General features: G+C 43.5%; 1 protein-coding gene across 1 annotated transcript in view; it reads left to right on the top strand.

Annotated features, from left to right (window-relative positions):
* lrp2b (low density lipoprotein receptor-related protein 2b) overlaps nucleotides 1–12,308 on the top strand; it is a gene marked incomplete at both ends in the record, with an annotated part of 75,776 nt that overhangs the window by 27,054 nt on the left and 36,414 nt on the right. The window contains 14 exons of the mRNA XM_080748283.1: nucleotides 26–169; nucleotides 604–713; nucleotides 2,402–2,579; nucleotides 3,254–3,467; nucleotides 4,139–4,375; nucleotides 5,226–5,417; nucleotides 5,673–6,142; nucleotides 6,794–7,241; nucleotides 8,145–8,310; nucleotides 10,092–10,250; nucleotides 10,878–11,012; nucleotides 11,386–11,540; nucleotides 12,000–12,203; nucleotides 12,303–12,308. The exon at nucleotides 12,303–12,308 is cut by the window's right edge and continues 237 nt beyond it. Of these exons, the coding sequence (XP_080604409.1) occupies nucleotides 26–169; nucleotides 604–713; nucleotides 2,402–2,579; nucleotides 3,254–3,467; nucleotides 4,139–4,375; nucleotides 5,226–5,417; nucleotides 5,673–6,142; nucleotides 6,794–7,241; nucleotides 8,145–8,310; nucleotides 10,092–10,250; nucleotides 10,878–11,012; nucleotides 11,386–11,540; nucleotides 12,000–12,203; nucleotides 12,303–12,308 (2,818 nt within the window). The remainder of the gene's footprint in view (nucleotides 1–25; nucleotides 170–603; nucleotides 714–2,401; nucleotides 2,580–3,253; nucleotides 3,468–4,138; nucleotides 4,376–5,225; nucleotides 5,418–5,672; nucleotides 6,143–6,793; nucleotides 7,242–8,144; nucleotides 8,311–10,091; nucleotides 10,251–10,877; nucleotides 11,013–11,385; nucleotides 11,541–11,999; nucleotides 12,204–12,302) is intronic.

Genomic DNA, 12,308 nt, shown 5'->3' on the forward strand with positions numbered 1-12,308 from the left:
TGCACTTGTTTGCATCTTCAACCAGGGAGCTATATGGAGAGTAAAAACCAGTGGGACCGATAGAACCCAGTTTGCTCCAGCTGCTATCATTGGTTCACCTTATGGTTTGGCTTTTGATTGGATAAGCCGCATGATGTATTACACCAATCCCACCAACAAAGCCATAGAGGTAAGACGTTGTGCCGCTTGATGGACTTGCAATTGAGGTGAAAAAAAGAAAAAAAAAAGAAAAAAAGGTTGCTACATACTGTACATGTACTGTACTATGTGTTCCCATCCATAATGGGATAATGACCTATAATAGCCCAATGTTTCTTCATTTTAAGTTTCATGCTTCAGGTAGGAGATGATTGAAAATGTAATGTCACTAAAAACTAGACCCAGCTCTTGAGTCTGGGAAGGGCTAGCCCATTGTAGCATAAATCATATGAATCAGTCATCTATTCCTCATAATTTTCACCAGGATATAATGTTTAGTTTGTTGTTATAATTTCTGTTATCCAGTCCATCTGAATTTTCCTTGTCATCTTGGGTTGCTTTAATGTCAATCTTAATCTGTAGAAAATAACTTCAGACTAACCGATTAAACTAATGTAAATGCAGGTGATCCGTGTAGATGGAGACGCGCACTACAGGAAAACCCTCATCACCAGCACAGGCAAACCAGAGGGAGCCGGACAGCCAAATGGAATAGCACTGGACCCAGCCAGAGGGTAAAACCAATCTCCCCAGTTAGAAATGGAACTTAAAGGGATATTTCACTTTCAAAAAAACTTTTGGTAATTTTATCGTCTAATCAGGCTTTTATGTACACCCTGAACAGTTTTTAAGTTACTTGAATCAATATTTAGATATTTGATGTAAATGTTATCAGGCCCTCCAGGCCCAGGGCCTCTCCCCATACACAACCATTGTAACTTCAAACTCCATTTTAACCATGATAGATTCATTAAAAACGCCCATTATTTTTTCTGGTGACTCATAATACCCTGCTTTTTCGATAACTTTTTTCATTTATTTTTAATAATTCTTTGGGAAAATGGGAAAAAAGTAAATACAATAAAACATTATTAAAAATAAATGAAAAAAGTTATATTAAAAAACACGGCCTGCTCACGTATTAGGAGGGTAGTATGAGTCACCAGAAAAATGAATGGGTGTTTTTAATGAATCTATCATGGTTAAAATTGAGTTTGAAGTTACAATGGTTGTGTATGGGGAGAGGCCCTGGGCCTGGAAGGCCTGATAACATTTACATCAAATATCTAAATATTGAATCAAGCAAATTAAAATCTGTCCAGGGTGTTCCAAAAAGCCTGATTAGACGATAAAATGACCAAAAGTTTTTTTGAAAGTGAAATATCCCTTTAATGGCATTTGGTGAAATTGGTCAACCTGACTCCACCAGATGGTGTTGGTATTGAGTTTACACAAGTGGCTGTATTGTGATCTGGTGGAGTCAGGTTAGAAATCGGTACCTTCTCAGATTTAAAGCTGCAATCCATACATTTTAAGTAGGGGTGTAACATTTTAATAGCGATTCGATACATATCACAATACATGGTTGACGATACGATATATGGACGATATTGGTTCATTCATGGCGATACGATACGATTCGATTCAATGATTTAAAATCATATAGTAACTATTTAGCAAAGAAATTAAATCTGTGTGAAAGGTGTGGATAGTGCAGGTTTTTAAGGGAAACATGTATTATTATGGATATAAATAAGTAAACACAGTGAGTACCTGGCAAATACATGGAAATTGTATATTGACAAACCTGCACCTTGACATGAACCCAGAGATTACACACATTTATCGATAGACCTGTGTAGCTATATGGAAAGAAAAAGTAATTAAACCCCTCCTTTTCATTTTTTCTTCTTAAAAATGCTAAATACAATGCCCAAGTAGGCAGTATCGATACAATCCATTCTTTGCACTGCCGATTCGATACGATACAAATTCAAACAATACGATTAGATTTTAGCCGTTTTCATTTCGATCTACTTCGATTTTTTAAGTTAAAAACGATATTTCGATGCAGTTACTATATCGTTACACCCCCAATTTTAAGTCTTGCCCCAGGAACACAGGTCTCCCATGTTGGAGTCCACTCCAAACATCTACCACTCATCCAAGAGAAACAATCAGTACTGACATTGTGCGTATGAGCTTCAGGCAGCACTGCTTGTCAACACGTAGGGTTTCTTATCAAAATGTCTCAATGGAAGGCTAGGGAGACCACCTCCAACCACTGCAGATGTGCTACTTATATTTGTATTTCTCTACCATACAGATTGGTTATAATAATGTTTTATTCATTCAAATAAGTTCTGTAATGCAGTGTTAAAAGACTCAGGACTTGCGTGGCACTTATCCCTTCCCTTCACAGGAAGTTGTTCTGGACAGATAAGGGGACGGACAGCGGGGTTCCTCCCAAGGTTGCCAGCTCTGACATGGATGGAGGCAACCTGAAGACACTCTACACAGGCAACCTGGCCAACATAGGATTCATCACTGCTGACATCTCCACCAGCAAACTGTACTGGACTGTGGTCAGCACTGGGGCGGTGAGTACACATGCTATATGGCAGGGGTTGACGGGGCACCCTGGGGTGCCGCGACGGCAGTCCACAGGGGTGCCGTGAGATAAGTATTTTAAATGTAATTGGACATTTAAAAATATATTTAGTATCATTTCAAACTTGAAGTACAATTTTGAAGTTATTTTCAGTCAGTTCTTACTAAAATGGCTTTTATCTCAAGATAATCGCTAAAATATGCTATAAATATAAGGTACTGGGAGTGAAAATTAGGAATATAATAATAGTAGGGGTGCCTCGGATAAAAAAAATATTTATAGGGGTGCCCCGAGCAAAAAGGTTTGGGAACCCCCGCTATATGCTACTTTATGTTTATTTCACACTAGGCAGAAAGAAAACAAAAGCTAAATTAATACTCTATAAACATGAATGCTTATATGTATTAGATTGCAGCACTTTGCCAGTAGAGTACAATGTCTATTGAAGAACATTTATTGAACATATTTACAGTTTCTAATGACATTACTGTAAATCAACCAACACTGATGGTTCTACAGTACACAGTAAAATCCTCAGTGTTCATTTATCCATTTGTAACTTTGAGAGAGTACAAATGGAACCTTATGGGTTACATGTGTACTCTCTCAGAGCTGAATGAACACTCAAGAGTTTACGGCACAGCATCCCATTGTTCATTTCAGATTGAGTGCGGTACGATGGACGGTGTGAGCCGTGTGACAGTGGTCAGCAGCCTGTCCCGCCCCTGGGGCCTTACGGTCTACCAGAGCCACCTCTACTACACTGACCAGGACTATGAGGTCATCGAGAGGGTGGACAAGGACACCGGCGCCAACATGGTCATTATGAGGAGCGGCATGTCAGGGCTGCGCTCCATCAAAGTCCACGCCCGAGACGGTGAGTGGTCTCGTTGTGTGTGTGTGTGTGTGTGTGTGTGTGTGGTTTTTTTTTCTTGTTTTTTTCGTTACTGACAGTCCTAAATGCCACAGGCATTCTCTACAATTAGTGTTTAAACTTGGTTGTGCGTCGTCACGTCTCGCACTGGAAATTGCAAATCCACAAGCTCCCAACATGTCGGGATGCGATGTGGTGTGAGCTTTAAGAAGCACTTCCTTCCTAGTACACGTTTCCTGCTATCCAGAATTCAGGAATTCCAGAAGTGGTGTGAATTTCATCTTTTTTCAGTTGATCGTCCAGCCCTGATGCAGCTGCGTTGATTGATTTATTGAGTGACTGATTGATTGACAAAATGTGAATACAGATGCATACCACGGATAAAAGGATAGACACAAGAAAGCTCAAAAGCTTATTTCCATTGTGGAAATTTCCATCAAGGAAAAAACAGCGGGGTGGTTGGGGAAAACGCATTAAAGAAGGAAATAGTTGCCCCCATTTGAAATGTACAGTATGTCAGATTAGATCATATAAAACACAATAATATATATGACAGAGTCAGGTTAGCATACAGTAGCATAAATGTAAAAATGACTTGCCCGAATAATGCTACAATTGTGGCCCGTTGGAGCATGGGCATCAATCAAGCTTCACCTCCACCGCCTCCCCTGTAGACTCTGCAGGGACCACCAACGCCTGTAGCTCCAACAACGGCGGCTGTCCCCACCTGTGCCTCCCCAGGCCGGGGAACCAGAAGACGTGTGCCTGCACCACGGGGTTCGTGGCCTCCGAGGACGGCGCCCGCTGTGAGCAGTACGACTCCTTCGCCATAGTCTCCTCGCCCGCACTCATCAGAGGCTTCCACATCAACAGCTCCGACCACTCTGAGGCCATGCCGCCCATCGGTGGAAGTACGTAGATTTTTAAAGCCGCAATCCATTTAATGAATCAAATGTTATTTTATATTATTGGTATGCACCAGAACACAGACCTCCATTTGATACGATTATTATCTTGAGGACTATGTACAATTATCCTTTATAAAATCCATTATTATCAACTCGGAGACATTTGTACAGTCTATGACCTCAAGCACCCCCGGGGGTCCCTAGATCCCACTTTGGGCAACACTTTGGTAAAGTATGTTAATATAACTAGCACAGCTGTAGGCAGGGACGTGCTGGCCATTGGGAAAAGCGGGCCAACTCCCAAACGGCCGGTTCATTCCCGGCCGGTCCATTAGGAAAAAATAAAAAATAAAATGTCGGCCTTTGTTCCATTTTGGGGTCTGGGCGGCCAACAAAGTAAAAGTAAATCGTCACTGTCGGGCAGAAACCTTGTATCTCCAAGTTTCAAATTTGTACATTCTTTTCGCAAAGCCCTGGCCTGCTTCATCATACAAGGCCGTCGCACAAAAGTAGTAAAAACAGCAGATCTACAAGCACACCTGTTTTCACTAGTTTAAATCAATTTTTAAATGATAAATACAAAACAAACGGTTTTGGACATACAAGGTTTCCACCCGTATGTCTGTTAATTGGCCCACTGGCTTGTCACTTGTCATGATCTGAAAAGGCAAATCTTTGAGTAGCAGCAGCGCTATAGAGAGAGATCTCTCTCTATAGTGCGCAATGAGGGCCTCTCCAACTCTTTTTCCCGGGCTGAATCAGGGGCCCAGCACGTCCCTGGCTGTAGGCATGAGTTAAGCGATGTTAACCACAACTCGGGGGGTCTGACACACAAACCTTTTCCCATTCCCAGATTCCTACTACTCCCTCAAGGACAGATTAGACCTACATATGGAGTCTGGCTTCATATACTGGACGGACAACAGCACCTCCACCTCCTCTAAGGGCATCTTCAGGGCCAAGACGGACGGATCCCTCTACGGCAGTGTTGCTACAGGCGTAAGTGTAGGACGCATCCAGGGCATCGCCGTGGACTGGATCGCAGGTACAGAGACGCTGCGTCCTACACCTATCCATGAATCCCTCTCCATCAATCCCTCTTACACATAGTATAAGCAACCTTCCCTTTTTAAAGACAAAATTAGAGAGGATAATATATTCTAAACATTGTGTCTTTATAATATAATATATAAGCTATATAATAATATAATATAATATAAGCTAATATAATATATAAACTGCACTACTACCACTCCGATCTTCCTTGGTTTTCCTCCTTTCTCCATCTGACTCTCTTTAGGTAACCTGTATTTCACCAACTTGAAGACCGAGACCTTACTGGAGGTGCTCGCCATCAACACCACTTACCGAAAGGTGCTCCTCAAGACCTCCCAGGATCGCCCCCGCGACCTGGCCGTCAGCCCCAAGCTCCGCTACCTCTTCTGGACCGACGGCGGCCAGGCGCCCAAGATTGAGCGGGCACTGCTGGACGGCACCAACCGCACCGTGCTGGCGTCGGAGAGCCTGGCGTCGCCCCGCGGCCTGACGGTGGATTACACCAATGACTTCCTGTACTGGACGGACGACGCGCTGGACATGATCTCCCGCATGGCGGCGGACGGCACGCAGAGGCAGATCGTCCGCTACGGAAGCAGATATCCGTCTCCGACGGGAATGGCCATATTTGGAAACCTCATGTTGTGGGTCGACAACAAGCTGGGGAAGCTGTTCCAGGCCAGCAAGGACCCGGCCAATACTGACCCACCAGAGGTGAGACTGAGAGCCAAGCGTAGCTATTATTAATGTGTGCAGTAGGCAGATGTGGTAAGTTGATCTGTGTTTTTTGTTTGATTAACTTATACCTTATACTTACACGTGTGGGTGTATCATCTCTCAACAGTGTGCTTTTGTTGTTTATTTTTCTTAAATTTGTATCCATGTTTGATCACTGTGCAAAATAACATAGCCAACATATCAACACAGTACAGTGGATCCACGGTTGATACAGTCATAATGGCATAGCGGCAACTTCCTCCTGCTATACATATTGTTGTCGGATGAAAACCTAAACTGTTCGTTTTGTATTTATCATTTTAAAAATGATTTCTAACCCTAACCCTAACCTTAACCTCAGTAACCCTAACTAAATTCGGACTAATGAACCTTCAGACTTATGGGCAGTCCCCATGATTTTACATAGTGAAAATAGCCGATCTACAAGCACGCAACGCCTTACACCGCCAGGCGCTGTGTTCTTGTAGATCAGCTATTTTCACTGGACGACAGTCTTTATGATGAAACAGGGCTTTACTTTACGAAAAACATACAAATTTGTCAACAGTGACGATATATGTACTGGAGATGCTGCAAGCTTGGACCACTTCAACAACTAAAAAGGCTCACTGTGGAATGTTAACCTAGGTAATCCGGGAGGGCATCAAAGGCCTGCTAGATGTGGCCGTCTTCGACCTGCTCGTCCAGCCCACAGCTGCCCATCAGGTGGGCTTCAACCCCTGCCACGAGGGCAACGGGCGCTGCACGCAGTTCTGCTTCGCCATGCCCGAGCAAGAGAGGCCCACGTGCGACTGTGCCCACGGCTCGCTCCTCAGCAACGGGGTGTCGTGCGGCTATGGCCAGGATGAGTATCTGGTCTTCAGCACAGACTACACCATCAACAGCATGAGGCTGGACCCGGACGACCACAGCCTCCCGTACCCGACTCTCAACGTGGGCTCCGGTGTGTTGGCCCTGGATTATGACTTCAAGGAGAGGCGCATATTCTTCACCCAGTACAGTGGGTATGGCAGGAGCAAGATAGGCTATGCCACCACCACGTCCATGACCAGCCCGCCTGTCATCATTGCTGACGGTAATGCTACAGAGCCCGCAGCAAGAGACTTTTCAGTGTGTCCGAAAGCTAATGTACCTGTAGTTAGTACGTGAAATGCAAATTTGGGGAAATATTGCAATATGCAGTACTGGACACTACGTTGGTATACATGTCCCACAATGCAATGCAGCAGTGATGACAAGCAACCAAACCTCTGATGTAATATGAATTAGTTTTCAATTAAACACACCAAGAATGTTGCTTTGTTGAAGCCGAGGGCAAATGAACAACATTAATTGCTATAATACACTGGTGAAATGCTAGAAACAGGAACATGTAAAGTATGTGTAGTACTTCTTCTGACCGCCAGATGGGACACTTTCTTAACAGTCTGATACAGTACCACATGATTAGTATGTCCAAAACGAAAGATACTATAGTGTATGCACTCAAATGTACTGTATGCATCCTGAGTAGCATTTAGTATGTGATTTAGGACAGAGCCCATGACTGAGACGTGGTCTAAATGATCATTAGACTGCCCCAAATACTAATGAATCGATTAATTTAGCACTACAGTAGTGCCACTACTGTATACTTTGTCATACAATAAAACACAAACAAAAATACAAGATCTACAAGTTGTAGATCTTCTATTTTCAATATATTAGAAACTATTCACAATTATGTTGTTTAAATAAACCCAAAATAGGGACACCAGGTTGAAAGTGGTTAACTTTTGAGTCGGACAGTTCAAAGATCAAGGTCAGAATTATAACATAATAAAACTACCTCAGGAAGGGAGAGTTTTTAACTTCAGGACGTTTCTTTATGTGTCATATTTAGTTGCCTGTGTGTTTCTTTTTGTCTCTGTCCTCATTTGTCCCATGTATTTCTCTTTAGCTGTATTTATCTTCTGCCCTCTCTCCCACTCTACTGTAGATCTGGATGATCCAGAGGGGCTGGCCTATGATTGGGTCAACAAGCGTCTGTATTTCACAGATTACTACAGACGGAATGTCCAGGCCATAGGAGTGGATGGAAAGAATCGCTCTCTCATTGCAAATGCCAATCGCCCTAGGGCCATCATCGTGGACCCCTGCTATGGGTAAAACCTTGTTGTTGATTGTCTTAACCTTTTTAAAACAATCTTTTTTTCTTTTTCTTTTTTTTCTTTTTTTTGGGGGTGGGGGGGTGGGGGGGACATTAACACATGGGCTGCTCAGGTTTATTACATTTCTAGCTGTTGCTGCTGCCGCCGTTCACTCACGCTTTATTTTGAAGAGCCTCGGAAGCTTTGTGCGTGTGCACGTGGGTGTCCACTGACGATTGAGGAAGATAATCCCTTTGTTTACAAACGCTCGAGAAACTAAAATCCAAACGGGGGCCGACCATCGTGGTAAAGTGTCGTCGTGAAAACAATCAGATCTCTGCTTCCCTGGCTTTCTTTTCACCTCATTCAGAGATAAAGCCCTTTTTATGTTTGAGCCTAGAATGGAAACCAATGCAACCAGCCTCCGCCATTTTCTCTCTCTCTCTCAGCTACGGGGTGACGTATGGACCAGCGTCATTCAGAGGGCATGCAGCATGCACGCAGACCTGTCCCAGTTAACCCATTGTTGACTCGTTCAGGGACGAGACAACTCCTTTTGGCAGGGTGACATCTAGTGGCCGTATCTCGTTACTGAACGAGTTTGGCTCCTTGGGTGTTAAAGATGATGATTTTTTTTCCTTCCCTAAAACATGATGATCAGGTATTATGATTATACTAGGAGGAAGATATTTTCCAAAAATGTGAACGGAAAGTGTTCAAATTAGGTTTTTTATGTGGCCACACCCACCAGTTAATTACCGTAATTGCTGGACTATAAGCCGCACCTGAATATAAGCCGCACCAGCTAAATTTAGAACAAAAAACGAATGTTTACATATATAAGCCGCACCTGACTATAAGCCGCAGGTGTCCTTCCTGCTTCCCGCTAGAGGGCCCCTGGTGGCCGTTGGCTGTAAAAATCTATATATAAATCCTTGTTAAAGACCATTGTAAAACGAACTAACTGGCCGTAAGCTGTAAAAATCCCTATATAAGCCGCACCGTTGTATAAGCCGCAGGGTTCAAAACATGGGGAAAAAGCCGCACAGCATCCTCCGTCTTCACATATGACTTGGATTGAGGTTTTACAAAAAGTGGGTTCCTCTTGGGTGGGAAGGCCTTGTAGACATTGTACCATATGGGTGTGTCTGATTGCTTGATGACCCCGGAGAGCAGCAGATCTCGAACCTGTGTGAATACTGTCCCAAACTTCTCAAGCCTACTGCCAGCCATTTTAGTGTAGAAAGAAATCAGAGAATGATTGAAATAGTGTTATAGCGTCTATGGTTCTAGCTGCTGGATGAACATGTAGCTCTCTTTTGCGCATCAATATATTGATGACATCAGGCATCTCAATCTCTATATCTATATCTATCCACAATTTTCCCCGGGGGTTTACTGGAGACTATCAGGACCAAACTTCCGGGTTTAACAGCAGACATACAAGCTCACGTCACGTTGCAGATGCAACCCGTTGTGAGCTTGTAAATCGGCGGCGGAAGATCGGTGCAAACGTCTGCGCAATGCACTATGGGGCGTAGGAAAATCGTGGATATATGGGCATAAAAGGGACAAGGACTGACACAGAGATCTCCATATATGGCCATTAATTTATTTGTGAATAAATGGTAAGATGGAATTCATTATTATTGTGGGCAACCAGACTATATTACTTGTCCAACTTTATTCCATCCATCCACCCATAGTTATTCCAATCTTTAGTCAATCTTGCCACAAAAGCGTGAGCATTGTAGCTGAGCTGTGCTCCTCTGTCTTTTCTCCTGTCCCGAACCCAGGTACCTGTACTGGACCGACTGGGGCAGTCCTGCTAAGATTGAGAGAGCCACGCTGGGCGGAAACTACCGGACCCCCATCATTAACTCTAGCCTGAGCACACCCAACGGCCTGTCTCTGGACTATGAGGAGAGGATGCTGTACTGGGCTGATTCTGGGCTGTATGTACAGCAGTGCAATTCTCAAGTTCATGCTGTAATTTATCAAAGGACCTGTTCATGTAAAGTTACCCAAATGATCTCTCATCCTTAATTTCTTAGTACCTTTCATTCCACAACACTAGAGTTTAATCCATCCCATCCAGTGGTGTAAAGTAACTAAGTACGTGTACTTAAGTACTGTACTTAAGTACAATTTTGAGGTGTATGTACTCTACTTCAGTATTTCCAATTTCCAATACTTTTACTTCTACTCCACTACTTCTTGGATCCAAATATTGTACTTTTACTCCACTATTAGTCCAAAACCTTAGCTAGTAGTTACTTTGTAGATTTTGATTATTAGGCTATTACAAAACATACATTGACCACTTCAGCCCTATATACCTTTCAACCATTTGAAAATAGCCGATCTAAGTAAATTTGGAATTCCGCTCTTTTACTTGTAAGTATTGTTGATACTTTTACTTAAGTAATAGAAAATCTGAGTATTTTTCCACGACTGTGCAATTCACAAGTTCATGCTGTAATTGAACTCATGTAAAGTTACCCAGATGACCTCCCATCCTTCCTTTCTTAGTACCTTTCATTCCACAACCATCTCCTCTTGCCCCCCCTGCCCTCCCTCAGAGACAAGATCGAGCGCTCCACACTGACGGGTGAGAACCGGCAGGTGATCGTACAAGGGGCCCAGTACCCATTTTCCATGACCGTCTTCAAGCAGGACGTCTTTTGGACGGACTGGACCACCCGCATGATCTACAGGTGGGGGGGAGTGGGACGATAATCAATATGATCGTTTATTGTGAAAAAGAAAACCACTCCGGATAATCGTATTGTGGAGATTTAATTTATCGTGAACTCGTCCTTCGTCATGCGCTGGGATCAATTCACCTTTTATTTGCTGAGCTGCATATCCGGTACCATTTTAAACAGACCTGGAAATAACGTACTTGATACAGTATTTCTTTTTTCACTCTCTACCAAATCTCTTTGCCAAAAAATAGCTGATCTACAATCTGCTATTTTTTGGCAAATGATATTTTGATTATCGCGATAATTTCGTAAAACGCAATTTCTTTGGTCACAATAATCGTGATATGAAATTTTCATATCGTCCCATCCCTCTCATCTACAGGGCCGGCAAGGACGACGGCTCCGGCTTCGTGGTGATGGCCCAGGACCTGCAGTACCGTCCCAACGACATCCACGTCTTCGCAGGCTCTAAGCAGGAGAGCTGCTCCAGTCCCTGTCAGCAGTTCAATGGAGGCTGCAGTCATGTCTGCGTACCCGGTGAGGGCAGGGTTATTTTCCCTGTGGTCTTGGAGCAAGGCGCCTGTTTTCCCAACTGCTATAGTGATGCTACCATGTGGCTCCCTGATGTCAAATGCATCATTAACCTCAAATATGACTTATAATGTCAGGAAATGTCTGTAATTAGCTAATAACTAATAATATGTTTGACTGATTGAATACTCTATGCTTTGGCTTTTCTTTTTACCAGTTTGGAGTTGCAGCCACCTGTAAGTGATTTTTCAGAGCGATTTCAAAGGAGAGTAGGGATTTACATTCCTTTAGGGCCGTTGGTAGTGCATTCCACATTTTTGCGGCATAGCATGGAGAAAGAATTCAACCCTGTGTTTACTTTGAGCCAAATCTGGGTTGGACGTGATTTGTGGAGCTGTATTAATACATTGTAACATGTTTTATTTTATATTTTTTCTCTCAACTCAATGTCTCTCTCCACCACAGGTCCTTCGGGGGCAGAGTGCCAGTGCCCCCACCAGGGGAGCTGGTACCTGGCCAACAATGGCAGGGACTGTATCCAAGACACTGGGAAGCGCTGCCAGCCGGAGCAGTTCACCTGTATGGATGGAGGGTGCATCTCACCCCGCTGGAAGTGTGACGGATACAGTGACTGTCAGGACAACTCGGATGAGCTGGAGAGAGTCTGTGGTGAGAGAGAAAGAACAAATAAAGAGATATTTAATAAAGTTAAACCTTTTGCTGTTGGACTCACTGACAGAAATCCGACCGTTTCTCTCTTGGTCTCAGCCTTCC

Source organism: Nannobrachium achirus, assembly GCF_963921795.1.
Source record: "Nannobrachium achirus genome assembly, chromosome: 18".
Classification (NCBI taxonomy): domain Eukaryota; kingdom Metazoa; phylum Chordata; class Actinopteri; order Myctophiformes; family Myctophidae; genus Nannobrachium; species Nannobrachium achirus.